Raw genomic sequence first — 27234 nt, forward strand, 5'->3', positions numbered from 1 at the left:
GAGATTTTGTTTTTTTATCAAAGTGATTGAAATGGGATTTCATAGATTTTATGTTGTTTTTATTTTTTTAAACACAATTTAAACTTTAAAATAAAATATAGAATTAATCACCATTTTAAAAAAAGACAGGATTAGAGGACAGTCATTGTTTACCTTCCTTGTCTGAAAACAAAGTTGCAGTTTTACCTTGATTTGTCCGTCGTGACGTCACGAGCACGTCGTGTGCCTCGCGCCTGACGCAACGTTGACTTCTCAAGCTCCGCCGGGGCAAAAGAGCGCCGCTGCGGGTCTGTCCGTGCTTTCCTGACACATCACCTGCTGTGAGTACATGTTTTACTTCTTTCCTGTCGTGTTTCTAGCTTAGTGTCGGCTTTTACGTGTCGGAGGAGCAGCGAAAGCCTCGGTTTCTGACACCTGCTGCTGCTGCTGCCTGATTTTTACCCGGCATCTGTCGAGAAAACTGCCTCCAGCTTGAACCAGGTTAGACTCTCTGTTGGTGCGCAGTTACACCATTTTATCACATTATTATAATAGAAGAAGAAGAAGAAGAAGAAGAAGAAGAAGAAGAAGAAGAAGAAGAAGAAGAAGAAGAAGAAGAAGCTGAAGTCAGGTCATCTGGCAGGAACTAAGAAGACATGATTTAAGGAAACCAGCTGAAGAAAAACATGGCATGATGTCATCATCCTCTTTAACCTCCTGCATTTTTTATTATTATTATTTCTCTTTGTTATTTGGGCTGATTTGGATCTGATGTGATGTCCACATATGCTGACACCAGGTCCCAGGAGGTTGAAACATTTGCTCACTGTTAAGCAATGGAAGCCTAGAAGGAAGCTATTCAAGTTAGTATTAATTACCATCTAAAGGAAAACAGACATCTAGCAGCAGATATCCACTGATTAGTTTGTTTCTGAAATGGCAAAAGCAGCAGGCTTTCTTAGTATTTTCAAAGCTGGAAACTTTGATAAACCTGGATATTATAATGTTGACGTTTGGCACCTTTCAGGAGTTTTATTTATAGTTGGAGGAAGTAGATTTTAGCGTAATCCTGACTAAAACAACCAGATTCCATCGCTGTGCTGTGCAGTGAGGTGAGGTGAACCACGCCCTAAAATAATAAAAAAAAAACAATGAGCCATCCATGTCACCTGGAAATGTAAGGACATAGGAAAATGGTGACGCCAGGAACGTTTTGTTCATTGCTGTAAACAGATTTGTTGTGAAATCCGTTTTGTTGTCATGTAGAGAAGACAACCCCCACCCTAAAAAGAAAGTAAAAAATAATGGTCAAATGACACGTGGATAGCTTTATTTGGAGTTGTGTGAATAAAACTTGACATTTTCAGTACAAATTTGGACATTTCAATATATATATTTGCTCATTTCTATGTGAATACAGCGACAAATAAACACAAATCCATTGTCCTCTAAAAGTTGTGATCCAAAGGTTTTGTGGAAAGTTTCTTGAAATTTACCTTCAACCTTTGCAGCCCTAATCTTAATTATTGACTAAGGCTTTTACTTTAGCACAGTTTGAACTTGGTCATCATCCATTTAATATTACAGAGGGGGGTTTTTTTGTTTTCTTTTTTGTTTAACTTTTCCTCAGACTGATTGCTTGCCGTCTTTTCTTTGGTGCAGCTCTGCCGCTTTTCTGTCTGTCGGGACTGGAAGGGTTTTCTCGCCATGTCTAAGGGAACGGTGGTTCTGGCCTACAGCGGCGGACTGGATACGTCCTGCATTCTGGTGTGGCTCAAAGAGCAGGGCTACGACGTCGTCACATTCTTGGTGAGGTTCTGACAACAGCTGTGATCGCAACAGGCGGCTCGAGCTGACAGCCAGTGAGCTTCTGAGTTTCCCTCACAAATGCATAAAAGAGCTGTCAGAGCTGCCACACCGGTTCACGTCCCAAAGCAGGATTTGGCTTCATAATGTCAGTGCAAATCCAGCTGGATTTACATTATTTTATTTTTTTTGTCCTCCGGGTTAACAGAACTGCAAAGGGAGGCAGTTTTTCTCGCTGAGCTTCATTCAGGGGGGTCTGCACTGCAGGGGGATGGGCACACGAGGCGCAGACCTTATGGCATTTGCTGTCTCGGGGAATAAGAGACACTGATACAAGTTAATGTCCAAATGATAACAGATGCAGGCAGAAACCTGGGTGTAATCTGTGCAGGTGCTGAATAATATCAGAATCACAGGTTTTTGTTGTTAAGAAGGCTACAGGCATTCCGTCAAGGTATTGTTAGGTTAGGGTTAGTTTCTGAGCAAAATACTCTCAATACTGATGTCTGACAGCCTCCTGAGTAGCTTTATTTTTGCTTTCAGCTGTGAAGAGGCAATGATAACTCCTGCAGGCGTGACGTGAATTATAAGGAGCCTGAATAAGCGCTTGACGCCGTTGAACGCCCCTGCTCCTCTTGGTTTTTCGTGTGTCCGATGAGTTTCTGCTGCCCGTTTTGAATTTTATCTCTCTCTCTGCCATTAAATGCGTTGTTTCAGGCCAACATCGGGCAAGATGAAGACTTTGAAGCCGCCCGGAAGAAGGCGGAAAGCCTCGGCGCAAAGAAGGTGAGAGAACATCGTATCTGAGCAGATCACGGTGCTGCCGTGATATCATTGCTAGGAAGATGAAATCATCCTGTTTAGATTGGTTTCCCAGAAACACAGATTTTAATGTAATACTCTCAAGACAGTAATAATGTCATTTACAAATAAATGCACGTGTTTGTTATTTATTCCAATTGTTGTGTGTGAAATGTTTCTTACATTCATATCCAAGGCTCTTCTTTGTGCCTTCTTCCCTGATTATGCGTCCTAACGTATTTATTAAGCAATTTGTCTGAGTCTTAAATAATAGGATTCAGTCATGTGACACAGAGGCCTGTTTTTCTGTTCCTGCCCAGGTTTTCATTGAGGATCTGCGCACAGAGTTTGTGGAGGACTTCATCTGGCCTTCGGTTCAGGCCAACGCCGTCTACGAGGACCGATACCTGATGGGCACGGCGATAGCTCGGCCCTGCATCGCCCGGCGCCAGGTCGAGATCGCGCTCAACGAGGGCGCTCAGTTTCTCTCCCACGGCGCCACCGGGAAGGTAAATCCAGCACAAGGTGGCAGCAGTTCATCCCGTTGGAGAAGAGTGTCCAGATGCTGCTCGTGGAAATGGATCTCCATGCATTTATTAACACAAATTTGATTTGAAAGGCATGAGTAAAAGTTGTAAAATGGGCGTAAAAGTCAGGTTTTGGTGCTGAAAATCAGACCTGGACCTGAATTTAAGCTGTGGCTGATCCAAACACCCTTTCCTAATGACAATCTAAATTTAAAAAGTCACCACAGTACTTGGATTTTGGGTTTTTAAAGTGGAATATTAATCCTTCTTAACTAAATGTTTGAAATCACCTCTGCCAAAACTCCTTCTTTATTCAGAGTTTACAGTTTTCTTCTATGTAGTCATCCATTCATCAGAAATCTGAGGGTTTTTTTAATGTTTCAAGGACTTGTCTGCCTTTGTCTTCATGCTGCATGAATAAGCAGCAGAATAACAAGAATCCCTGCATTTCCCTTTAAAATGCGAACATATTTTTTGCCATTTCGAGCTCTGCCAGTTAAATTATACGATCAAATTATCTCTGAAATACACAGTCTGAAAAACCTAATTGGTGTTCCATCTGTTCATTCAACTGATAATCGTAGGTTGATTTTTCACTCTTTTCAGTCTATTTCAGCTCACGAGAAGAGAAAAACATGAGGCTCATCATTGGTTATTAACTGTGCTTTTTATGCTGCAGATAGCTCTGAGTGCTGTGAAGTGCATACCATAGACAGCGATAGATTAATTATTTTAGTGATATTTAAATGTGCAGTTTAACAAAAAAAAATTTCAGACCCATCCCGATTGACAAAAAGTTACCTTGTAGTAATTTTTGAGCTCAGTTGATCTCGGCATACCTTTTTATAAGGTTTTTTGTTAGGTTAGGTTAGCGCTTTTTTGGTGTTTTGTTGTATTTTTTTCTTTACATGTAGTGTCCACTTTTGGCCTGTAGATGGAGACAAACGCCACGATATACTTGATATGATGCTCTCAGATTTTTCACAGCTGAATTTTGTCTTTTAAATGTTTGGTTCTGTTTTTTTTGGAAGTGACATTAGAAGATCCAGCTCCTAGTCTTTTTCTTGAGTGTTTTTATTTTATATGATTGATTGAAATTACAGAGAAATTAATACATAAAGGCTTTATGAGGGCTCGAATGGCTACCAATATCACTTCTTTATTTAGCTTTATTTTACATAGACATAAAAACTATTAATGTAACTCTTAATTAAATTGTGCCTCTTGTAGCCTCCAGTTGTTTCTGTACCTTTAATATTTTTATGGGTTTTTTTAAATAATGCTAATGTTACAAATTTGGATACTTGAATATGTAAAATATGACTTTTTTAAAAACTATTTCTGCCTCTTATTTGACCTAATGTTACAGAACTAGTTCATATAAACTGGTATTATCAGAGATACTGACATGTGGAGATTTAAACCGTTTCTACCTTTCAGGGAAATGACCAGATACGCTTTGAGCTCACGTGCTACGCTCTCTACCCCAATGTTAAGGTTAGTTTAGCTGACTTTTTGTTTTTGTTTTGTTGAAATAATGTTGCTGCAGCTGATTTTTTTTTTTTTATTATTGTATTTGTGGTGTTCAGATCATCGCACCGTGGAGGATCCCCGAGTTTTACAATCGCTTCTGGGGAAGAAAGGACCTGATGGAATATGCACAGGTAGCTGCACTGCTGGCACGAAATATTGCTTTAGTTTTAAGTCTGTAAACTGAGTGGAAGTATGTTAAAGAACAAACAGTTCTATAAACGGCATAGAGCAAGGCTTTAAGATGAAAATTAACTGTCTGAAAACATCAGTTTTAAATGATTAAATGGGTCACTGATAAACATTTAAGTTCATAAAAGATTGTAGTATGAAGAATACACTCTTAGCAACATATTACTACAAATATAAGTGATTGTTTTATTGCAACAGAAACATCCAGGTTGCATTAATATAGTTGATTAATTTCCACATTACTGGATCCCCGCTTTCTATCTGAAATGTAATTTCATATTCATAAAAAATGTTTCTGCTGTGTTTGTGCACATTTTTCATCTGTAGCTCGTCCCTTTTTCCCACTAGAGGGTGCCCTCGGTGTTTTGTCAACACCTCTCTGCTGCTGGTTTGCAGTATTTTTGTGAAATAATGCAACATTTAAAGGACGAAAGTGTTAAACTTTCCGACAAATATACAAAACCTGATTGTTTGCTGATTGTTTTTGGGTTTTTTTTCTGTTTTGATCGTGAAAGGCAAAGGCAGGGAGGGTAAATGGATCTGTTATTGGCACGCAGCGGGCCAGAAGTGGGCTGCTTAAAGCCGTCCTCGCTGTTTGTCGTAGAGAGAACTTTCTCAGCCATGTTTTTTACATGTGGTTTTAAAGTATTTCTTGCCTCCTCAAGTTGTTTCCTTTCAGAAGACACACATTGAGCAGCATTTTGGCTGTTTTGTTTTTTTTGTTTTTCTGTCAAATTGTAGAAGCACGGCATCCCAGTTCCCGTCACTCCTAAGGCACCCTGGAGCATGGATGCCAATCTCATGCACATAAGGTGAGATTGACTGAGTCGATGCACATTTTTATGTTTTTTTTTTCGTTTGTTTTTTTGCTTGTTAAAAATGAGCCAAACATAAATCTATAACTTCTATTTATTTACAGCTATGAATCTGGAATCCTGGAGAATCCCAAGGTAAGCTCACTAATCTGCTCTTAAACTTGATAGAAGTTAAAAGAAACAGCTATAGAAATGCATTTGCATATATTTTGAATAGCAGTTATTATCTTAAATAACTGAATGGATTTTGTGATATTGCTGATTCTCATTTTATTTTTTATTTTTAAACCTAATGACTGCCTCAACTGTTCTACCCTCCTTAAAATCCCAAACTAATGCCTGCTTTTACACATCAGAACAGATGTTCAGTTTATTACAGAGCACCCATTTTTAAGCTTCTTTAAGTGAATTACATTATACATTTGGAGCGATGTGGAAGTTTCGTTTCGTTTTTTTTCCTTTCTGCGGACGCATTGGTGTCGTCTTGGAGAGGAGCACCACTCACTCTCTCACAGAACCACAAGTGAGACATGAGTCTGATCTCTGCTGAGGTCGGAGGTCAGTGCGGTACATACCGGCCGCCCCAAGTGACCTTCGGAGCTCCCATCCTTTGGTCGATGTGTCTGCGTCTGTGTCTCTCCTCGCCCTGGGTCCTCGCCGGGCCCTGGGAAGAGCCTGGGACACACAGACATTGACTTGTCGTCAGCAACGCTTCGACTAATTCCCGATTTCATGGGAGCCTGGGAGGGGGAAGGGTTAGGGCGTTGCGCCCAGCTGGGGCCTCCTGAGTTCCAGCCCCAACTCCTCGGGACCTCATTGTTCTTGCGGTTGTGCTGCCGCAGGCGGCGACGTGGGAGGGGAGCCACTTCACCGTGACACCATGACACCAAAATGTCACCAGTAACAGTAAAGTACAAAGACTGTATGCCAGACAGATGAGTCCCCAATGCTCAGGGTGTCGCAGAGCGAGGAGGGCTCCCGCGCTGCTGGATAAGAGATTCAGGGGCAGGGCCGCTGCGGCTCACAAACCTCTATCTCTCTGCCCCTTTCCCACCCTTTTACTGCCCCCTCAGTGTCCTGTCCTTCACTCGTCCTGTGGAGAAATGTTTTGAAAAGAATGAGCCGAGCCGGCACAACAGCATAGCGATGTATGACGAGAGCATTGCGCAACAGATTTCATTCAGAGGCTTTGCTTCGGACCGTTACTCCAATATTGAATCGATTAATGGCATTAAATACAATGAAATATTTATGGTGCAGAGGTCTGAAGTGGTAAAAGGATTTGAATACATTAACCGAGCACAAAGTTTTATTTTGAGCATCGAAAGAGGCTTAATATTTTAGTGATTTTCAGCATCCACGACATCGTCTCTCTGTTTAACACATCTTCAAGTGTGTTTATTAATTTAAGTTGAAGTGTAAATAAAGGCAGATCATGAGCGCAGTTAAGGTGTATGTAAAGCAGTCGGTGCAGCTGTGGTCGGGAGTTTATATACGCCTCTCATGGGCACGAGTGTCATATTAATTTCAGGCTGTAAATAATTTATTTGAGTCGCTCGAGCAGAACGACTCTGCAACAAGCAGCTTAAATTAGTTTTAAAAGCAACAATTTGGTCCACAAGTTTGAATTTATTGCAGATTTTTCCCACTGAAGTTTGGTTAAACGTCTCAGAAAGTTGCATCTCGGCCAACAGGCTCCTAACATAATCCTGGCTGATATTTGACGACTCCTCTTGGCAGAAATTTTAGAGTTCATTTAAACTGTCTGGTTTCCCAGCTTTCAGGCAGAATCCACAAATGTTCAATGGGGCTGAAGTCGGAGCATTAGAAAGGCCATTTCAGAAACTTAATGTTTGCCTGCTTTACTCACGTTTTGATGTGTTTCTCAGCTACGTGTCAACCGTCTCGCTGCTGATCCGAGGCAACGTTGCAGTTTTTGTCACCACCACCATGTCGGTGCAGTGTTTGAAAGCCTCTCATTGGCTCCTCCGTACATACTTCTCGTCATCGGGACCAAATAACTCAATCTTTGTCTCGTCTGACACTAAAACTTTCCTCCTAAAGGCATTTTTGGTGTGCAGCTGCAAATTTCAGTCCAGCTTAAAGGTGTTGCTTTTGGAACATCCTAACCAGTTTATTTCCATCTCAGGGTAACAGATGAGGGCTGTCGAACAAATCCTTTTTCTGCTGGCAAAGAGAAACTACCAGCTGCAGTCAATCATGCTCACTAATAAGAAGTTACTCTGTTTTGTTTGTCAAATGAAGACATTCGGCACCATTTTTAAAAATTAAATCAATGTACATTTCAGCTTGTGTGTATAATTTTGACCCTGTGTAGATTAGAGAAAATCCACCATAAACTCAAACTTGTGCATCCAGTTCTTGTATTTAAAATCACTGAAGTTTTACGATATGTCGTCATTCCACTCTGGAAAAAGATGAGTTTAATTAAAACGTTAACTTATCAAAGTTAATGATGAGTGCGTGTGAAGATCTCACTACAAATGTAGTGAAAACCCTTTTGTTTAATTTGAAGTAGGTCACAGGCAGCAAGTCAAACGCTGAAACTCACCTGAAAAACATCTTAACACCAGGAATACATTTTAGGACATTTCAAAGACTTTGTAAACTAGACATCTATTTGTTAATTAACGCTTTGATGGAAACCTGTTGATGTAATTTATTTTATCAATCGCTCCTATGAATTTTGCTGTGTTGTGCATATATTACACCCCCAACCCTGGAGATATCGCCAGAAAATTCAGAAGTCTTTGCAGCCGTTTATTGAAATGCGCAAAAAAAATATGAATAAATGGAAATACTGCGTGAAAGGCAAAAACCGAATTTGTGCTTTCAAGTTCTGACCACTTTTATTCTTCACCACAGCCTGTTTTGGATACGAGTCCTTACAGCGGTCTAAAGAAAAAACTCTCCAAGCATCTTGAAGGACACTCCAAAGCTCCTCTTCAGATTCTTGCCGCGTTTCGTTTCCTTTTCTGTCACGACGATCGCACACGGCTTCGATAATGCCGAGGTTTTAGGCTCTGGGAAAGCCAAGCTGTGACTGGTGCTATGCTGTGGTGTGGTTTTCTGTTTTGTTTAAAACCAGCTGCAATCAGAGACTCTGCCTGTGTGTTTTGGTATTCATAATTCTGTCATTTTTCTTTAGACAGATCACCAACACTATTGGCCAAAAAGCAGTTTAGATCCAGTTTTTCTTGCTTCTTCTCTTCTGACCTATTTCATCCTATATCAGCCCCTTTGGCACTGACTTGCAGTCCAGTTCTTGCCGTGTTTTTAGCCCGTTTATCTATCTAAAAATGTCCTTCTGACAGCTCTCCAACCATTGAGCTAATTTCAGATTAGACTTTAATCAGCAGGAAACAATCAACTGACGAGCCATGTGCATTTTTTAGGTCACATATTAAACTTTCGTTCCATTTTTCTTCATGTTTCTTGGAGATATAATTTTTAAAAACTATTTTCTAAAATTTGGAAATTTTTATCAGCATGCAGATAGTGTACTTTTAATTAGGTGATAAATCTGATATAAAGCAGGCTAGTTTAGCACCCAGACTCTCTTATATTTGAGTCATTCTCATGCATTATGTGTTGAAACTGGTTGTGTTGTTTTTATTTTAAAAAAAAACTAGCCTGATAAGACTTCATAACTTCACCTTCACACCGTCACAGATGTGGGTTGAAGACTGTAAGAACAAGCCGGGTCGCTTCTCTCTTCTTCCACCTGAAAGACGCAGCATTTCTAATTTCCCAAATCATTCTCTGGCTTTTATTCGTGGGACATGAGGGTGGAGTTTCAACTTTAACTCGGCCCATTTTAGATGAGCTCGGGCTCAGAGAACTTCTGGTTTACGTGATTTAACTTGCTGTGGTGGCTCAGCGATGACTGCCGCGGTTGTTGAATCCTGACGGCTGCAGGTTCAAACCCAGGTTGCATTAGGAAGAGTATCTGCGAGAAAACACTTGCCAAATTTTCCCTGTGAGCTCCCTCAACAAACGAGAGCATCAAAAATAAAAAAACAACAACTTTTGTTTGTGCAAAAGCAACACCATGTCAAAGATTTCAGAAGTATTTCTGAACCCCTGCAGGATCTTTCTTTTCTTTTCTTCAGAATCCTGTCAGTTTTAATACAGGATCAGTCAGGATCTCTATAAAATCTTACAATAGTTTTATGCTGAAGATCATTAGATCCATAAATTGTACCATTTTACTTTGATAAATGTTATTTATCTACTCAGTCTTTCTCAGTATGGGTGCATCTTCTCAGTGGAAAGCTTCTGATTTTCTCCTTTTATACACAGTTGTTCCTAAAGAATTAATCTACTCAGTTAAGATGTTTTTTGTTTGTTGTTTGAAGGATTACATATAATATCTGTGTTAGGGCTGGCATCAAATCGAAACGCTGTAGATGGTAGCAGATTTGTAGGTTTCAGTCCTTAACATGTCGTCTTTGAACAGTTTTTCATAATTCGATTAAAATCTTAAACCAACTTGTTAGATTCTGATCCATCTAGGAGGTCATCTAAATAAAGCCACTTTGTACTAAGTATCTCCTCTGTGTATCTCCTCCGGTTACAGCCCTAAAGGCCTTTCAAACGCCACAACTCCCCCCACCCCCCCACCTGTGATACAATGGTCCCTCTTTGCTCAGTACCATCACATTAGGGAACGTCCCAATGGTCGCTCATATGTTTTCCTGCAGATAAGACTCAGAGGAGTTCAGGTTACTCTGTGATTAACACTGGATCCTTCCTGATAACCCCAAACCTCGTTTCCCTTTTTTTTGCCACGATGGCCTTGAGACTTTTACTTACTACATCTACATCTGGCAGTATTAACCTGCGTGAAGAAATGCTCAGCTTCAGCTGTTATCTTGTTCATTTAATACCACGAGGAAGCAGCGGATTACTGCACCGAATCCATGGTTCTCCTTTGTTTAAAGAAAAATCTACGTTCACGTCAGCTTTTTGGCTTTCTGATTCAAAAATACCACATGTCCAAAAGCTTGATGTGGATAGTGTAAAATTAATTTTTTATAAATTAAACAAAAAGAAATACTTCAAGAAATGTCCTGACAGCTGTAGTGTTACGGATGTTGAAATCCATAAACGGATGTTTTATACCATAAAAATTTAATTTTATAAACATTTACACCATTTTTTTTAATGAGCATAAGAGTCGACCTAATCTTTGAGGATTGATTCAAAGTTTTTCTTACTTTTAAGTCTGATTCATTTCAATTTAACAAACAGATTTTTTTTTATGTTTTTCTTTTAATCATCACAGTCAACTTTGTCTGGATTCACCTTACCTAAATTAAACACTTCAATGAAAAATTAGTGTATTTTTCCACACACTTATAACTGTTTCTTTCAGAAAATACAAACTTTTTTAATGTAATTATTATTTAACAAGTTATGTTTAAGAGTGAATTTGCATCCAAACAGTTAGGACTGAATTATTTAACAAACCTAAAATAAATAGATTTTTGTGATGCAAGTATATTTCTGTTTAGGGTACTCAAACTGTGTTTTTTGAAGTGTATAAAAGATTGTGGAAAAGACATGATGACGTGCATCAAATGGGAGAAACTGCGTGAGTTGATGAGCGTCTTCATGTTTTGTTTTTTTCCTTTTTCCTCCACACATGAGCAGTCAGAGGACATCCTCTGGCAGCTCGACACTCGCCCTGAGTCATTAACGCGTCACCTCAGTCTTCATTACAGCGAGTTTCCCCGAGCGCCCCTAGTTCTTTGATTGGGGAGGTGCCGGGCCGCTGCTCGTGTTGATCGCGGGAGGAAATGAAACCGCTGTCCGCCGCCGCTGGTCGCATGGCTCGCTGGCAAGATGGATGGGCTAAGAAGCGCCTGCAGGGGTAGGAAGTGAGCTCGCAGGTGTATGCGTACATGTGAATGTGTGCTTTGAAGCAAAGAGGTCAGAACTTGTCAAGCTGCCCCCCCTCTACCCCTCTTCTGCCCTCAGGCTTCACATGCTCGACCTGAAATACTCATCAAGTGCTCTCCGCGTCCGTCCGCGGCTCTGCCTGCTGCTTTCTTTAAACTCAGGAGGCCTGAAATTAACCAAGACGTCCCGGGTGTTAAGAGTATAAATACCTCTCCAACGCATTGTTTTATTCTTGGCTCAGTTTGCCGTGTTTGCATTTTAATAAGACAGGCTGACTTGAGACATAGTGATTTAAGCATCATTTCCAATTCGGTGCTTCAGAGATGTCTTTCGCCATCTCCTCCCAGCCCTCTCCCCTCCTGCTACCTCTGCCTCTTTCGGGCCCTTTTGGCTTTGATTGAAAACCAATGAGGCAACTAATAAGTGGAAAGATAGAAATTTACTTGCTTTAAGTTCCTTCTTTTTTTTTTTTAGCTCCCCCCGTTCTTCTTGCGTGGAGCATGTTTAGCACAACAATATCTCCGAAGCACAGACTGCCAAAGGAGCTGCTCCACGCTACATGATGGTGCGCTTCACGCCCCATTTCCCACCAATACCCTCGGCCCCCCGCCTTCTCTGTCTTTACCTTTTTCCTCTCTTTTGCCATGGTTTTGGGACAGGTCCACCTGCAGGGGGTTTGAATTGAAATGCATTGATCTGCTGCTCACTGGAAGCAGCCCCATTCCCTCATGCTTCTTTTCTTTTCCTCCAACAGTCCGTAAGTTTAAACTCGCACTCTCGGAGGGTGGATGAGTTTGCAAGCGTTATGCCGTTCTTTTAAATTGATGTTTGCTTTGAGCCACAGTGAATGCATTTGCAGTTACAGCAAATGGTCACTTTAATTCGTGAGTCATCCAGTTCTAGAAATTTAAAAATGCTAAAACAAAAACCAGAACCCGTCCAGTTTAGACATATTAAGCCATCCAGAACTTTACAGGTTCCAAAAACTACTTATAACCACAGATATTGCTTAAGCCAGCAGCTCCTGTATGCGCTATACTGTGTTTTATTTGAAGGTTGAAAAAGCCAGCTAAAAGTAGTCATTCAGTCCCGTCCCCCCCCCTCTCCTCCTTCCTCCCTCAAAGAGTAGGCATCAATAGGCTTTTTAGAGTAGTCATTTTGTTCCTTCCCTATTCGCTCTCATTTGGCATCTTTCGGGGCACTGAGGCAGAAAATAAAAGAGAGGGAGATGGTCGGCTTCCCAGTCAATTTTTGTGTTTAGTTAAAAGGAAGGAAAGTGATTGCGCTGCTCGTTTTCTCCTCGCTGACAGGCGGCGAGCGGATGCCGATTAGTTATTGTATGATCATTTAGAGTCTGGTAAAGCTTTCCATTTAAATGCACCCGGTAGTTATTTTGCATAGTCCCCCTGCAATTTGCCTCAGCTCAGGGGACATTGGCCATCGTCTTGTCCTAATGCTGTGTAATTGTTGCAGGGGCACATCGGTGGGAGGAATCGTCACACCGCTATGCTCCTTTAGGTCCAAACTATGACTTACTGAAATCACTCCCGGCTCTCACCAACTGGAAAAAAAAAAGACAAATGTCTGTCACCCAGAAGAACTTTAGTGGGATTTGGTTTTAAGATTTTGCTGTGTGATGTCCATTTAGGAGCATTCCTGATTTGAAAATGAATCAGACGAGAGACGTCGCTCAGAAAACCAGAACTGGAAGATTAGAAGAAGCGAAAGCGGCTATAAAGCTGCGCAGAAGATAGAGATTCTGTCATAGTATCAGTTGTTTTCTGACTTGTCAAGCCTTTTTGCACTTACAGATATGAGTTACTTTTTTCAGGGCTTCTTGTCAGATATTCCCTCCCTTCTCCTGCGGTGAAAAGCTTCATAGAGAAAATAAAAGCAGCACATTTCGCCTTCACTCAGCTCCTGATGTTTGTTTTTGTTTTTGTTTGTTTCCTGACATATCATTCTCTCGCTCTCTTTACTCGACGCGCTGCGACTTGTCTGTTATTTCCCCAAACCACAGGCTCAGGATTCGTTCGGAAGGCTCTTGGTATTCAGAAGAGGCGATAACGTTTCTGAAATCAAGAGAATAGCTTCCGTTTGGTTTGTTTTTCAGAGTCACGCTCCAGCCGACATGTACCTGATGACCAAAAACCCAGAAGACTCTCCGAATGACCCAGATGTGCTGGAGCTCGAGTTCAAAAAAGGTTTGATCGCTTGTTACGGATAAAACACGGAGGCCTCAGTTAGTTTAACCTCTTCATAATATAGATCCAGGATCAGAACTGACTTTCAAATCTGATAAACACTTTCACTAAATTGAAATTAAAAAGGTTGCCTCGTTTTTCTTATTTTGTCATGTTGGTAAAAATGGATTTGAAATGACAGCAAACTAAGACATGCATGTAAGAAATGTGGGTAAGTTTGACAAAAAGGATGTTTCTTATTTTTACTTTCTATTATATTTTTTTACCTAATACCATAACATAGTCATCAAACCCTAAATGCTCCTTTTTGTCCAACAAGCAGCTCCATTATAAACATCAGGAACAAACACTTGGAAGAAAAATTACCCTGAGATAGAAATAAATATGGATTAGAATGAGTAAATTATTTAAAAGCTATATAAATACCTTTTAAACATTGTCAAATGCTTTTGTGGAAAATGAATAATGTTTATTAACATTTGAAGAAAAAACTATCATGTAGTCAAAAGTCTTAAAACTAGTTTACCAGGTGGAAGCTCTGTAACGTGGTGGAGTGTAAGACGATTATCTCAGAAAGGTTGAATCCTTTAGATACTTCTCTGTCGTTTATGAATGAATGATCACCGTGGAGATGTTTCTTTTAAATGAATTTCCTATTTTAAAGCAACCCAAAACAAGCAGAGACGATAAAAAGACCAGTTTAATCAGCTTTGTAATATTTCAATTTACCAGTTTATGTGATCGTTGAACCGATTTACTGTTTATCTTCCACTGGTTCTTCTTTGAGCGGCACTTAGGTAAAGATAAAATGTTTATCTGGGTGTTTTATTAATATATTGCTGCTTGAGCGGCTGAAATTTCTCTATTACTTATGCCAAAATTCTGTCCTCTGAGCAAAATTTGTTGGTGAAAACTGGTTTAAATTAAATTAAATCATTGCTCTTTGACAAACCAAAGTTACAAATCAGTAAGAATTTGTTTATAATCTTTAAGATTAGAAATCAGAATGCAAAATGATTAAAAAATACAGCTCCACAGCCTCCTGGAGATCATTGTAGGAAAACGCAGTTTGACTTTGCAGCAGTTTCAAATTTTATTGCACAAAATGTACAAAAGATCCAGAAATCTTGCTGCCTTCGATCCTTAATCCCTGACTGAAAAACTGTCCTTCTGTTTAGTAAATTAATACTGACATCCTAGAGGTCATATTCTTCTGGGTAAAGAATAAACAGACCATATGATTTGGTTTTGAAGCACAACTAGATCACCAGCAATTATGAGTGTAAAAAAACAATAGATTTTAAATTCATTCTAAAACTACTTCTATCAACATTTAACCCAGCATACCAATTGTCTTTGTCTAGATCGCTTCTCATGGCTCAACAGTGATGATCACAACCAAAGTGCTCCAGCTTTAAGGCTGACCCCGTGCACTTTGTCGCCACTTCTGACCACCCAGACTTATCTTTAACCCCTCACAGCTTTACGCAGTCCAAAACTGCCGCGTTTGGCTCGGGGCTGCACACACAAGCCGGAAGCATTAACTCCAGCTAATACACCAAGCCCACGGGGGCCAGAGAAACGCTCATTAGATGCGTTGCCGCGAGGCCCCCGCGCTGAACACTAGAAAGTGTCACATGTTTGTGCAAAGAGAAAATGGCAGGACACATCCATGCCCGAGGCAAGTGACACAGATGTTCCTTCATCCCTGGTCGCCAGGGGAGGCCGAGGCGCAAGAACATCAATCGGCCGGCGGACACTAGCTCCTCTGATCGCACGCAGCTTGACGGGCAGCTTTGCGAGCTGCAATCGTAAATTCTGAGAGGTTCAAAAGTTTGCCAAAAAGTTGCCGTGCGAAGATTTGCAGTCATGTGAAATGTGTGATCGCCGCACACGAGCTGAAGTACCTCGCGTTCGTCCGCGCCTTGACCTCACTTTACCAGTTTCCCAGAGAGAATGTTAACGACAAAAACAAGTCGGCTAGGTGTCACTTCGGCTGGGGATGCGATGTGCTTTTGTAAAGCGGTGATGCGCCAGTAAAGCCTCGCCTGGTTTCGCGGGTTCCTCGCGGCCCTGAACTCCATTTTCACACATATTCTCCGGCCTTTTATTGAGCGCGCTATAACAAAAGCTGTTTTAGTTGTCCACACAAAGGCCAGAGCCCACTCCTCCCTCTGAGCACAAGATCAGCACAAGAATGTTTCACTTCATTCCCCCTCCCACCTTTTCATCCCTGCCTTTCTCACCAAAGTTTTCTCACTGATTAAAAAAGAATATATAACAACAGGAACCTTTACCCCCGTCAAACGGTCCGTTCCCCATTACTCTCCCCTTTTTAAAGGGGAAAAAATTCATGCCTCCCTCCTGTCATGCCGAAGAAATGAGGAGGAAAGAGAGACAGAGAGGAAAAATGTAAAGCAGTAATTTTTCCTACAACTGTGTCTGCACTCCCATTGTTTGCACTGTTAGGGTGCAAAAACTGAAAAAAAAAAAAAAAACAGGGGGGGGGGATCATGAGTAGAGAAAGACCCCTCGGTGAATGATAGAACCTGCAACATGGACAGAGCGAGGCAAAAGAGAGTGCAGAGATGAAAGGCCGACTCTCCCACGTTCAGACTTTCACTAAATTTACTGAAACTTTTAATCTAATTATTAGATATCGTGGGGGGGGGTGCAGTTTGAAGAAAGCGCTGCTGCCCTCTCCTGCTTTGGGAAGGACGTTTTCTTCTCCTGTGGGAGCCATCGGGATTCCTGCGACATGAAAACAGGCCATCAACAAAGCCCTTGTCTAGAGAAATTAGTCAAGTCGCTCGCATGCCATTCATCCATGTCGGCGGTTCGTAAACCAGAAGTGGGCCTGCTCTCCCCAAAAGCTGCCTGCCTGACAACTGGAAGCACTGCTGAAGCACGTACGGAGCTCAGCTGCTGGCTGCACGGGTAGATTTCCTTCTCATTTCCACGTTGGGCCACCTTTGAAACTGTTTGTGTCCTCGCCTCAACGTTCGGCTCGTGTTGGTCACCGAAGGGGCCATGAATAAGCAGCTCCGTGACACTGATTGATGTGCTCTAGGTTTAAGTGCCTTTGGAGAGGAAGTGTGCAGCGCGGACGTGGGTGTCTTCCTAAAGAAAAAGAAAAAAAAAAGAGACCCTCTGCGTGTTAGAGACGTGGTGATAGGAAGACGGGGTGATGGATCTGCTGCAGGTGCTTTTGTTTTCCCACACAAGCACATGAGCACACAAACACTTAGCTATGCAAAAAAGAAAAGAGTCTCGGCGTTAAAGAAAAGACGGCTAACAAAGCTGCATGTGTAATTGAATTAGGTAAAGGCCTGCCCACAATTTCACAGCTTTCAAATGAGGAGGGCCTTTGAATTTATTAGCCTTTTCTCACCACGGCCTTTGTGAGGGTTTTCATGTTTTAGGTGACGTTTTGTTGAGCTCCAACTGAAACAAGAAGCGTTTGTCAGCAGAAGCTATCAACACTTTGTTGTTTGGATTTTCTTTTTTATATAATTTTTAGCGGTTTGAAATAAATGCTTAGTATTTTTTGAGAGGCTTCCTTTTTTAAAACTACTGATTTGCAGCATCTTGGTGAAAACCTGATGTGGTTTACTCTAAAAGAGCAACAACCAGACCATCATTCACTCACTGATTTAATCCAACGTTTAAGAACAAAGCAATCAAATGCTGAACCCAAACCTAAACTAGAGGCCTAGGAAATGGTTTTAGGAACACGTATCACCCTCCAGCTTTCATGTCAGCGTTACTAAGATCATCTTTTTTTGAGAAATGACAGATCTGTAGCCGTTTTGGTCAAACCTCATGTTGCAAAAATGTCAAACTCAGTAGTACGTGTTGTAAATGACTCTCAGCTACTACCACATCAAATTTTAGCACCACATCTATCAAACTGACTGAATTATAGCCATTTCTGTATTTGCAAAATTTGGTTGGCTGTGTCAGCCATCTTGAATTTGATCGACTTCAAAAGGTAATCAGTTGTAGACGTACATCGAGGTGATTACTCTCTGACGGTTTCATTAAAACTCCTCCAGGTGTTCATGAGATGTTTTGCTAACACACACACACACACACAAGCTTTTCATTGCCTGCCTTCACCTTTTAACAGCAGGCAATAAAGAAAATCTGTACATAACAACAAGTAAGTATGGCATTAAACAGAAGTCCACAAAAAATTATAAAATTAACTTTTTATGTTTTTATGTTTTGTATATGTTTTTTTTTTAGGAGTGCCAGTCAAGGTGATGAATGTGAAAGATGGGAAATCCAAAGACACGCCGCTGGAGATCTTCTCATACCTCAATGAGATAGGGTGAGGGGTTTTTGTTTGTTTGTTTGTTTATTTAAATTGAACCTCGTTTAAAATGGCATGTAAAGTCCTCACTTTACTCACACACATAAAAAAGAAATAAAAACAACATAAAAACCACGTGACATCTAGCTTTTGTCTTCAGTGGTAAAGGTTACAGCGAGTCTTTTTGGTTTTTTTTTTAAGGAGGTAGAGAGGTAGAGATGATCTGCTCAAAGTTCCAGCTGCTGCTTCTGTTCCATTTAGACTTAGTCTGGAAACTAATAAAACTGTTTATAAGTTGGTCAGATTTATAGTTTTGCCTTATTGAGTTCTGAAAATAATATTAGTAGTCTGGGACGTGTTGAGTTGTCTTTGTTATTCCTTATAAAGAGGAGAGGAGATCACACAGAAGGCAAACACTGCCTCGGAGAGGACTTTTCCAACGATCTTCAGAGGTCTTTAGAAAAGACATTTCGAGAGGTTATTATAATTAGTCATAGTTTTTAATTTTGCTTCTTTTACTTGAGTGCTTGAGATCACTGTCAGCGAATTATGACATGGACCGTCATGCTTAAGGACACTTGCTCTGGTGGTTTATTCCTCACAAGATACCGCAGATTTATCAAAATACATGCCGTGTTGCTTTCAGGCGGCTGCAGGGACGTAATGAGCTGAAGGGGAAGTTTTTCATGCTTCTTTTCGCTGCCTCATAGCTTAGTGAAATCTGCCTGTGCAGGAATTCTACTTTTAACACAGTTAAGATGAGCTTTTCTTGCAGATTTAAGCACATTTGCTGGCACGGGGAGGTTCGTTAAAATGGCTTATTGACATTTAAATAATGTCCAGTTATAAATTTGACACTTTGTCAGAATTTCAACTCAGCACAAAGTCTTAAAAGTTTTGATAAAAGATTTTTGTGCAGACTTAGCTAATTAAAGCCCATGATATTATGTATATGTGTCCACTGAGCCTGTTTTTGTCTCTCAGAGGGAAACACGGAGTGGGCCGGATTGATATTGTGGAAAACCGTTTCATTGGTATGAAGTCACGAGGTAAGGACAAAAAATGTGTTTGTTTTTTTGTTTTTATTACTGCATTTCTTCTGTCTGAACCACTTTATGTATTTTGACAGGGCTGTTCATTTATTTCAACAGTGATACTCTGGGTTTATCTGTATTTTCATTTACCTCTCTTTATTTGAACTTTACAGCCTTTCAAAAGAAGCACTTTCATGCAATGTGCAGTTTGTTTTTTCTTTTTTTTTTTACGACTGCTTTAGGTGTCTCACTCTGTCGCTTTTATAGAATTGAACAGCTTCTCCTCAGAAAAGTTGTTTTCCTCTGGTTCACCTGGAATCAAGACGTCAAAGTAACTTCTGTTCACTCGTGCACTCGCGTACAGAACAATTCATACAGTATACGAAGAAAAAAAAAAAGAAAAGCGGTGCACGTTCTCCACTGGGATGTTTTTGTATGTTTATCTTTGGCATCAACAGGCAACATGAAAAGCTCCTTTGTTATAGCTCTACATGTGTTACTACAGTAAATATACAAGGTCCTGCACAACACACTCCTGAGTACACACACACACACTCCTCTTCCCCTGCGACACTATGTGCTGTGATTGGCAAATTGACCGGCCGGCAGGCTGCCGCTGCGGAGCAACTTGGCAGGTAGAAATTGGAAAATGGGAAGCCCACTTTTCTCTCCCCTCGGCTGAACAAAAGATCAAAGCCGTTTCCTCTTCCGAAGCAATGCAAAGAGGTGGAGCACGAGGTGGCCGAGTGGGTGAATAACTACCATGGAGCGGATCCGCTGGTCTCTTCTGGACCAGCAGCTGTGTTTAGCACAATAGATGATGGGAGGGAACAGACAGGGACATGTCATACTTATTTGAGTTGGGTCATATTTATCTGGGTGAGGTCGAGGAGGTGGATGGGACTGAAATGGTTTGTCAAGAATGTTGTCACTGCGCTACAAAACACTGAACAACCTCTGTGGCAGACTAACATTTCCCACCTGTCATGGCGCTGTCAGACCTCTGGCTTGTGCTCTGCTGATGGCCTCAATAGAAAGCAGGCGGGAAACGGCTTCATCTCTAGACGAACGTGTCAAAACTGCCGTGAAACTCCACAAAAGTGGCGCAGACACACTTGTCAGAAGCCTTTCTGATCAATTTGTTTAAATATAGAAGCAGAAATTATTGTCACATATGTCTCACCGCTAAATCACAGTTTTGTGTTCGGATTTTCCCCCCTCCTTTTTTAAAATGACACGTTTGTGCTCTTTATGCTCTTGTTTTGCCCCGAAGGGTAAGACGGGGATCATCTGAGGAAGCTTTCAATCCTGTCCTGGAGCCATGGTTAGCATACCTGCTGTAACTGTTAGAAAAGAGGAAAACCTCTAAAACCCACACAGGTTAAGCCTAACTAAAGTGCCACCGCTGAAGTGTCCAATCACGGGCACGTCTCCTTTTGTAGCTCCTAAGTCACGTTGTGTTGGAGGGCAGTTTTAACCGAATTTATCTGATCGAGCCAAAGAAAATGTCCTCCGCGTGCCCTCTGTGGCCTCCGAACACCAAAAGGCCACAAGCCGTTCCAGCTCAGGTGGCGGTCTTTTGAAGCTTGAGACAATTAGCACCATCACTAAGCCCCCCCCCCCTCCCTCCCTTTTTTTGCCCACCGGCACAACAGTTTCAGATCAACATCAACGCTGGATTATTTAAGGGGTTATACAGATTTGAGCTCAACCTCTCACTGGATCGGAGGAGATTAAAACGCAGCCATTGTTCAAATCTTACGGGGACAGGTTTAGAGTTCGGACCGCACCATGACTGGTTTTGGCTGCAGCAAAATCTCAAGCTTGAAATTTAAAAGCATGCGTCCATCGTTCAGATTGGTAGAAGGTGTGAGAAACCATGTATCAAATTGAAAAAACGGCACTCACCTTTCCAAAGTTTTACCTCTCACGTTAAAATATACCAATTTTTTCTTATTGTCAGTCCTGTTTTGCAACCTTTCTCTTGTCCTTCTTGGCTCTTTTAGCTGACACGTAAGTGACAGCTTCATTTCTCCTGTCACGCACCTCATCTTTTCTCCCGTCACCCCTCCCTCCTTGTCCAGAGGGGGTAAATTGCAGGGTAGAAAGAGCCCTGGTCCAGACTCCAGACTGGCAGGGGCCTCCCAACCTGCCATTTACCCAGGACAGGCTTGTCCACATTTTGTGAGCGCCGTGAAGACCTGTCAGTCACGCCGCTAATGGCTAATAGATCTGTTTGATGTAGTTACCTCAAATAAATGGGTTTATATACCTGCAAATGGCCTTCGAAGATTAGAGAAATTACAGCAGCACAGGTTGTTGCAAAATGAGGTATTTTTTTTGATACATGTTTAAGATTTTGGTTCTCAAAAAGGTGCTGGGCTGTGACAAGTGACAAGTGTTGACCCTTTTAAATGGACTGCATCCTTTTTTTTGGCTTTTACACAGACATAAATCTTCTCACTGAGCTGCTGAATATTGTTTTAGCTTCTGCTGTTGTGGTTTGTGTAAATATAATTTAGTCGTATTGATTTCTTTTTCCTGATTTTGCCAGGAATATACGAAACTCCCGGAGGCACAGTCCTGCTGAAGGCCCATTTAGACATCGAGACTTTCACTATGGACAAAGAGGTTCGCAGGATCAAACAGGGACTGGGCAACAGGTTCTCTGAACTTGTGTACAATGGTAAGTGCTTTAAATGTGTTACCTCCGTTCATGTCGGGGATTTTATTTAGTAGTTCATGCGGGAAAGAAACAAGCGGGCCACAGATAAACACTACAGCCCAGCCTGCTCAGTGTGTTTGCACATGTGTGCGAGCTTTTCATGGCTCAGGTGTCTTAATCCCCCCCTTTCTGCCAAGTCTCCAGTCGTCTGCACCTTCATCCACATAATAGGATCAGTGCCATTACAGGCCGACTGCTAGGCCGCCTCACTTATACCCTCCAGAGACGGGGAGACGTAAAGGTGCTCTCTTCAGAAGCAGGGCAGAGATTAAACCCATTGTGAGTTTAAATCATTAATAATTGCAGATTGCAGGCGGCTGGTAGTGGGGCTTATGTTAACAATCCACCTGTCCTGCATCTGTTTACAGCAACATTTACTCAAAGCAGTTTTAGACGATAAGTAGCTGCAAATAGTGTTTAAATAGCTGCTTAGTCAAATAAAATTCTTTCCTTGCCTTTTTGTTCTATATTATAGATTTTGAACATAACTTTGAGATGAAAGGTGTTTGGCATTAATATCCAAAGGAAAAAAAATCTGACACGTCATTTTTTTTTTCAATTAACAAACTCCAGCAACACAGAAGCTCACTTAGGGACACTGATACCAACAAACCCAACTGTGTAAATCAAATAAAATTAAAATGTATAAAGTCCAGCAGAGCCTGTGTTCAGTCGGTGCCAGTTTTGAAGGAAATAAAAGCAGGAGAGCGTTGTGTCTTTGAACGTGGCCAGACGATGAGGTGGAGGTCAGGCCGCTGATGAGAGGCGGACCCCCGCTGAGCGCGGTGTGCCTGACCTCTGAACACATATAGACACATCCCTCGCCCATCTGTCCCCCCAAACTGATGGTTCAGGTCCGCAAAATGAAAGAGAAGAAAGGAGCGCGTGAACTTAAAAGCTCTTCGTATAAAAGAAGGGTCCATTCCTCAGTTCAGTGCTGCTGCACCCTAAAATGGTTTGTAATAATGCATGGGAAGAGACAGTGTTGAGGAAAAAGTCTTTAGCTCTGATCTCAACTTTAATATGTCAGCCTGGCTTTAAATGAAGAGAAAAAAAACTAAATGAAACAAACAAAATGAACTGAAAAACTCTATGATGACCGTTAGAGCGACCTGTGATTTGTGGTACAACAAGACAAGAATACGAAGAATAAAAACCTTTTATCTTTTTGTAGAAAGATGAACTTTGACCTGATTTTTCTGGTTACTTTCTGAAATATAACACCTGTAATTTAATAGAACATTAGACTGTTTGGTTTTATTTAATATGGTCTCTTTTGATTCTTTTTATTATTGCATTATTTTAGTTTTAGTTTTGTCTCTGAGTAATGTCTCCCTCCCCTGGCTTTAGATATTTCCCCCCTCAGAGGTCATAACGCAGCAACTTATACATCAAATTAAATCGGAACAGATTCTTTTTGCCTCCGTTTGTGACAGTCCTTCTTCTGTCGCAGGATTCTGGTACAGTCCAGAGTGTGAGTTTGTGCGGCACTGCATAGCCAAGTCCCAGGAGAACGTGGAGGGCAAAGTCCAGCTGTCCGTCTACAAGGGCCAGGTCTACATCCTGGGACGAGAGTCTCCCAAGTCCCTGTACAACGAGGAGCTGGTCAGGTAAACGGAGTGCGGCATAACAGTGTGTGTGTGTGTGGTTGGAAAACAAAGTGCGTGCTTGTTCTGACCTGACAGATGCGTGTTGCTGCTCAGGGCGCTGTGCAGTTATTCCACTTGTTCACCAGCCAGCTTGCTCAAGTTCTCCGATGACCCCCACGTCAGCTCACCAAACTGACCCTGTCCCACAAAGACATCAGAGAAGCGCTGCGCCCCGTCCCTGCAGGGCAGCCCCCTCCCCTCCAACCCCCCCACCCCCCTTATGCCCTCTTAGCTGCAGTAACAGTGGGTTTGTTCAGGAGGCTGACCCTCGATGCCCTCTGGGCAGGCTCAGCGCTGACCAAAGGAAAACCCCTCCATATGGCTCTCCGTCTCCACTTAAGTCGCACACACTCCGGTTGTACCCTAGACTCAGAGAGCTAATGGTGTTTTCAGCTCGAGCAGCGAGGTGACTTCATTGGGCTTTTAGGAGAAAAGTACCAGGGTGTCATGGTAGTTAAGCAGGTCAAAACGTTGAGGGCAAAAACACGGTTCACACAACTCGGTCCGGCAAGTGTAAAATCCAGTATTGTATCATTTATAAATGGTGCGTATTTTGTGATACAGAAAGACATTTACAGAGAAACTGTACTCTGACTAATTCAGCTCTTTAACACACGATAGTCTTATTTATGCAAGCAATATTTGGTTGGGACTCTGAATATAATACAACAAATGAGTGTTTCAACAGTTGTAAATAAACTTGACACAGAGCTGAACTCTTAACCATGAATCACAAAAATCTTGAGGCCTCAGGTTGATGAGCTCTTTCGTTTCCTGTAAAGAGGCTCGTTACAAACTGAAAAAAAAAACAGACACACACACACCAAGTCTTTTATTCCAAAAGCACATGTTTTTACCTGTACAGTTAGGTTTAGACAAATGTTGATTAAAAATTTAACCACAGAAAGAAAATCAAGTGACATTCAGAAAGGCCTGAAAGTAAAGACACTGAGTTCCCTGTTAGAAATGAAGCCCACAAACAGAATAATCCAAGATCTGAGAAGCTGAAATGTATTTATTTAATTTAACCTTTACTGAACTTTACATTAGCCGTTACATTCCTTGAGATTAACATCTCTTTTTTTTTAATGAAGACCCAGTCAATATGGCACACCATTACAAAGTTACAAGCTAAAAATTGCAATTACCAAAAAATACATAAAATAAAAGAAGCCAGAATGAACATCAAACAATTACAAAGAATTACTCTTAAGAAAAATGTTGATGTTTGTTGTTATGGAAGAACAGATCCCTCTTATTTTACAGCAGGTAAACCACTCCTATCATTGAAGATGGGAAGTAAAAACCAGTTTAATGATAAAACAGCAGGTCATTATGTATTTAGTGCCAAAACAAAACTAAGAACTAATAAAAAATAAGCTAAATGTTCTCCTCCGTTTATCTTGTCACACTTCTGCTGGGCTTTATTATTTTTTCCCAGACAGCAGCTTTCATTTGTGAAGCTGAAATCTGTATCAGATGTCGATGAGGCAAGTTTGCGGTTACATGTAGCTGATAAGCTGAGGGCAATCTGCAACAGATCCGGGAGAATTTAATTGTTGTTGTAAATCCAGAAGTGTAACCGAAGTCTAAATGTGTTTCTTTACTTCTGTAAACCCTTAAGCAGACCATTCGTCTTGATTTCCTTTGGTTTGTCATCAGTTCTTTGAGATGATTTTTACTTTTGCGTTTAATCCCTCAAAAGAAATGCAAAAAATAAATTTTTCATAAACCTTGACTGAAGGATTTCTTCACCTTTAATGCACCGAGCCGGTGTAAAACAAGTACAGCTGTCCGTAATGATTCGTTTCCCAACATGTTTTTATTTTGTTGTGTCGGGTTATTGTTAGGCTGGTACCTGGCACTGATACACCTGAAAGGCAGGCAGGCAGTCTCTCACGCATGCACTCATTTGCCACAACGTGAAACCCTGCCACAATCACAGACGCGCACGCACGCAGACCAGATTAGGCATGAAACCCCCGCTGACATCCTGTTGGTTCTCCACAGGCAACAGTAAACGGCGTCATTAACACAGTGGTAATACAACCCGTCACCGCACCCGTCTGAGACAGAAATGTCACCCTCCTCGCTCTCGGCCGGCTTCACTCTCAATTAGACTGCAGGGTTTCTTAAAGGAAAACACAATCACATGCTTACACACACACCCATATTCTTTGTGGCCGCTCACTCATAATAGTGCTCAGGTGCCGCGTAGGGAGCCTTGTATTGAGAGTCGATGATTTAGTTGTCGGCCTTTCTTTTTATAATGTTTATCCTATCATTTGTTGGCAATTTCCTCCTTTGCTAAGTGCTTTTAAAGAATAAGTGTGAGCGGTACATTGGGAGTTGGGGGGGTGGGGGGGTGTCACGGGGAGAAGAGGACTCGGTAAGGGAGTGTATTCAACACTGCAGGTAGAAACTGCTGTAATTACACAGCACTCTTCCTGAGGTGCTCACACAAAGAACAGCTTCAACACTGGACACAACTTATAGATTCAAGACTTTCTTTCTCTTTTTTTTTTTTTTTTAGAAGAAGAAGTGGGTAAACTGGAAGACAAACATCAGATTACAAAATCATCTCAACAACTGGCTCACAGTTGATATGATGGGATGTTTTTGAAGGAGTTTTTGTGCACTTCAGTCCATTTTATTCTGCCGTATCGATTCTCCGTCGTTCAGGACAAACGGTCCCGAACGAGCGCATTCAGAGGAAAATCAATCAGAACATTACTTCCAAAGTGCGGATTATGAGTTAGGCTGCACGGCGGCGCAGCGGTTAGAGCTGTCGTGCAGGATCGCCTCCCGGCCCGGGGTCTTTCCCTGGGCCGGGTGGCTGTTTGTCTCCATGTGTCCCTGTGATGGACTGCGACCTGTCCAGGGTGTCCCCCGCCTCTCGCACAGTGTCTGGAGACAGACACCTGCTCCCTGAGACCCAGGAATGGGGTAAAAGAAAATAAACGGATGGACATGGACGGATTACCAGATATCCCTGTAGCTGAAAAAGCTCTGCGTTGAACGTCCCCAAAACACACTAATCGTGTTTTTTGTTCTTAGTTCCATCCTCGAACCACAGATTTGAAGGTTGTTTCAAATTATTCATAACTTTTTTTTATTAATCTTTTCTTCCCAGCATGGACGTGCAGGGAGACTACGACCCGTGTGACGCCTCTGGATTCATCAAGATAAACGCCGTCAGGTTAGCAACGCTTCTATCTACTTATATTTCCCAACATGTGACAAAGTGCTTTCATTTTTATTTATTTATTTTTTTCCTCCACAGGTTGAGGGAGCATAACCGTCTGCATGGTTTCTCTGGCACCAAACAGTAACTGTGACATATCTTCCTCTCTTAAACACTGATGGGTGAAATCTTGTTGCCTCTTTTGTCTACTTCTAGCCTTACTGTTCAGTGTGAGTGGTATTAGCATCATTAGTCTTAACTGGTTTTTAGATGATGAAGAAAAGAACAAATAAATATATTTCATGGTGTTACAGAAATCAGTCTAAATCAGGGTTACAGATGTTCTAAAGTATACTGTGCTTAAATGGATAATAAAATGTGTTTATTAGTGCTTTATTTACTGAGTGTGCTTCATTATTGGCATCTGTAAATCAATATATTAAATGGTTTCAGAAATAATAGGCATGAACAATGGTTCCCAACGCTTTTGTTATTTTATATAGTTTTTTGTTGTTAAATTTAAGATAATAATTTATCAGTTTACATGC

General features: G+C 41.4%; 1 protein-coding gene across 2 annotated transcripts; it reads left to right on the plus strand.

The window, feature by feature from the left end:
- Positions 1–186: 186 nt before the first annotated feature.
- On the plus strand, positions 187–27082 carry ass1 (argininosuccinate synthase 1). Of its 2 annotated transcripts, none has more exons than XM_017407499.3 (15): positions 187–320; positions 1642–1788; positions 2503–2571; positions 2907–3095; positions 4554–4610; positions 4703–4777; positions 5577–5647; positions 5755–5785; positions 13689–13779; positions 18028–18112; positions 19079–19143; positions 21683–21814; positions 23307–23463; positions 26636–26701; positions 26786–27082. In XM_017407499.3, the coding sequence occupies exons 2-15, from the start codon at positions 1687–1689 to the stop codon at positions 26832–26834; spliced, it is 1239 nt and encodes a 412-aa protein (XP_017262988.1). In that variant the 5' UTR covers positions 187–320; positions 1642–1686; the 3' UTR covers positions 26835–27082. The 2 variants fall into 2 exon arrangements, with proteins under 2 accessions (XP_017262988.1, XP_037835471.1); XM_037979543.1 differs by lacking the exon at positions 187–320 and adding an exon at positions 348–480.
- Positions 27083–27234: the final 152 nt, after the last annotated feature.

Source organism: Kryptolebias marmoratus, linkage group LG14 (assembly GCF_001649575.2).
Source record: "Kryptolebias marmoratus isolate JLee-2015 linkage group LG14, ASM164957v2, whole genome shotgun sequence".
Classification (NCBI taxonomy): Eukaryota; Metazoa; Chordata; class Actinopteri; order Cyprinodontiformes; family Rivulidae; genus Kryptolebias; species Kryptolebias marmoratus.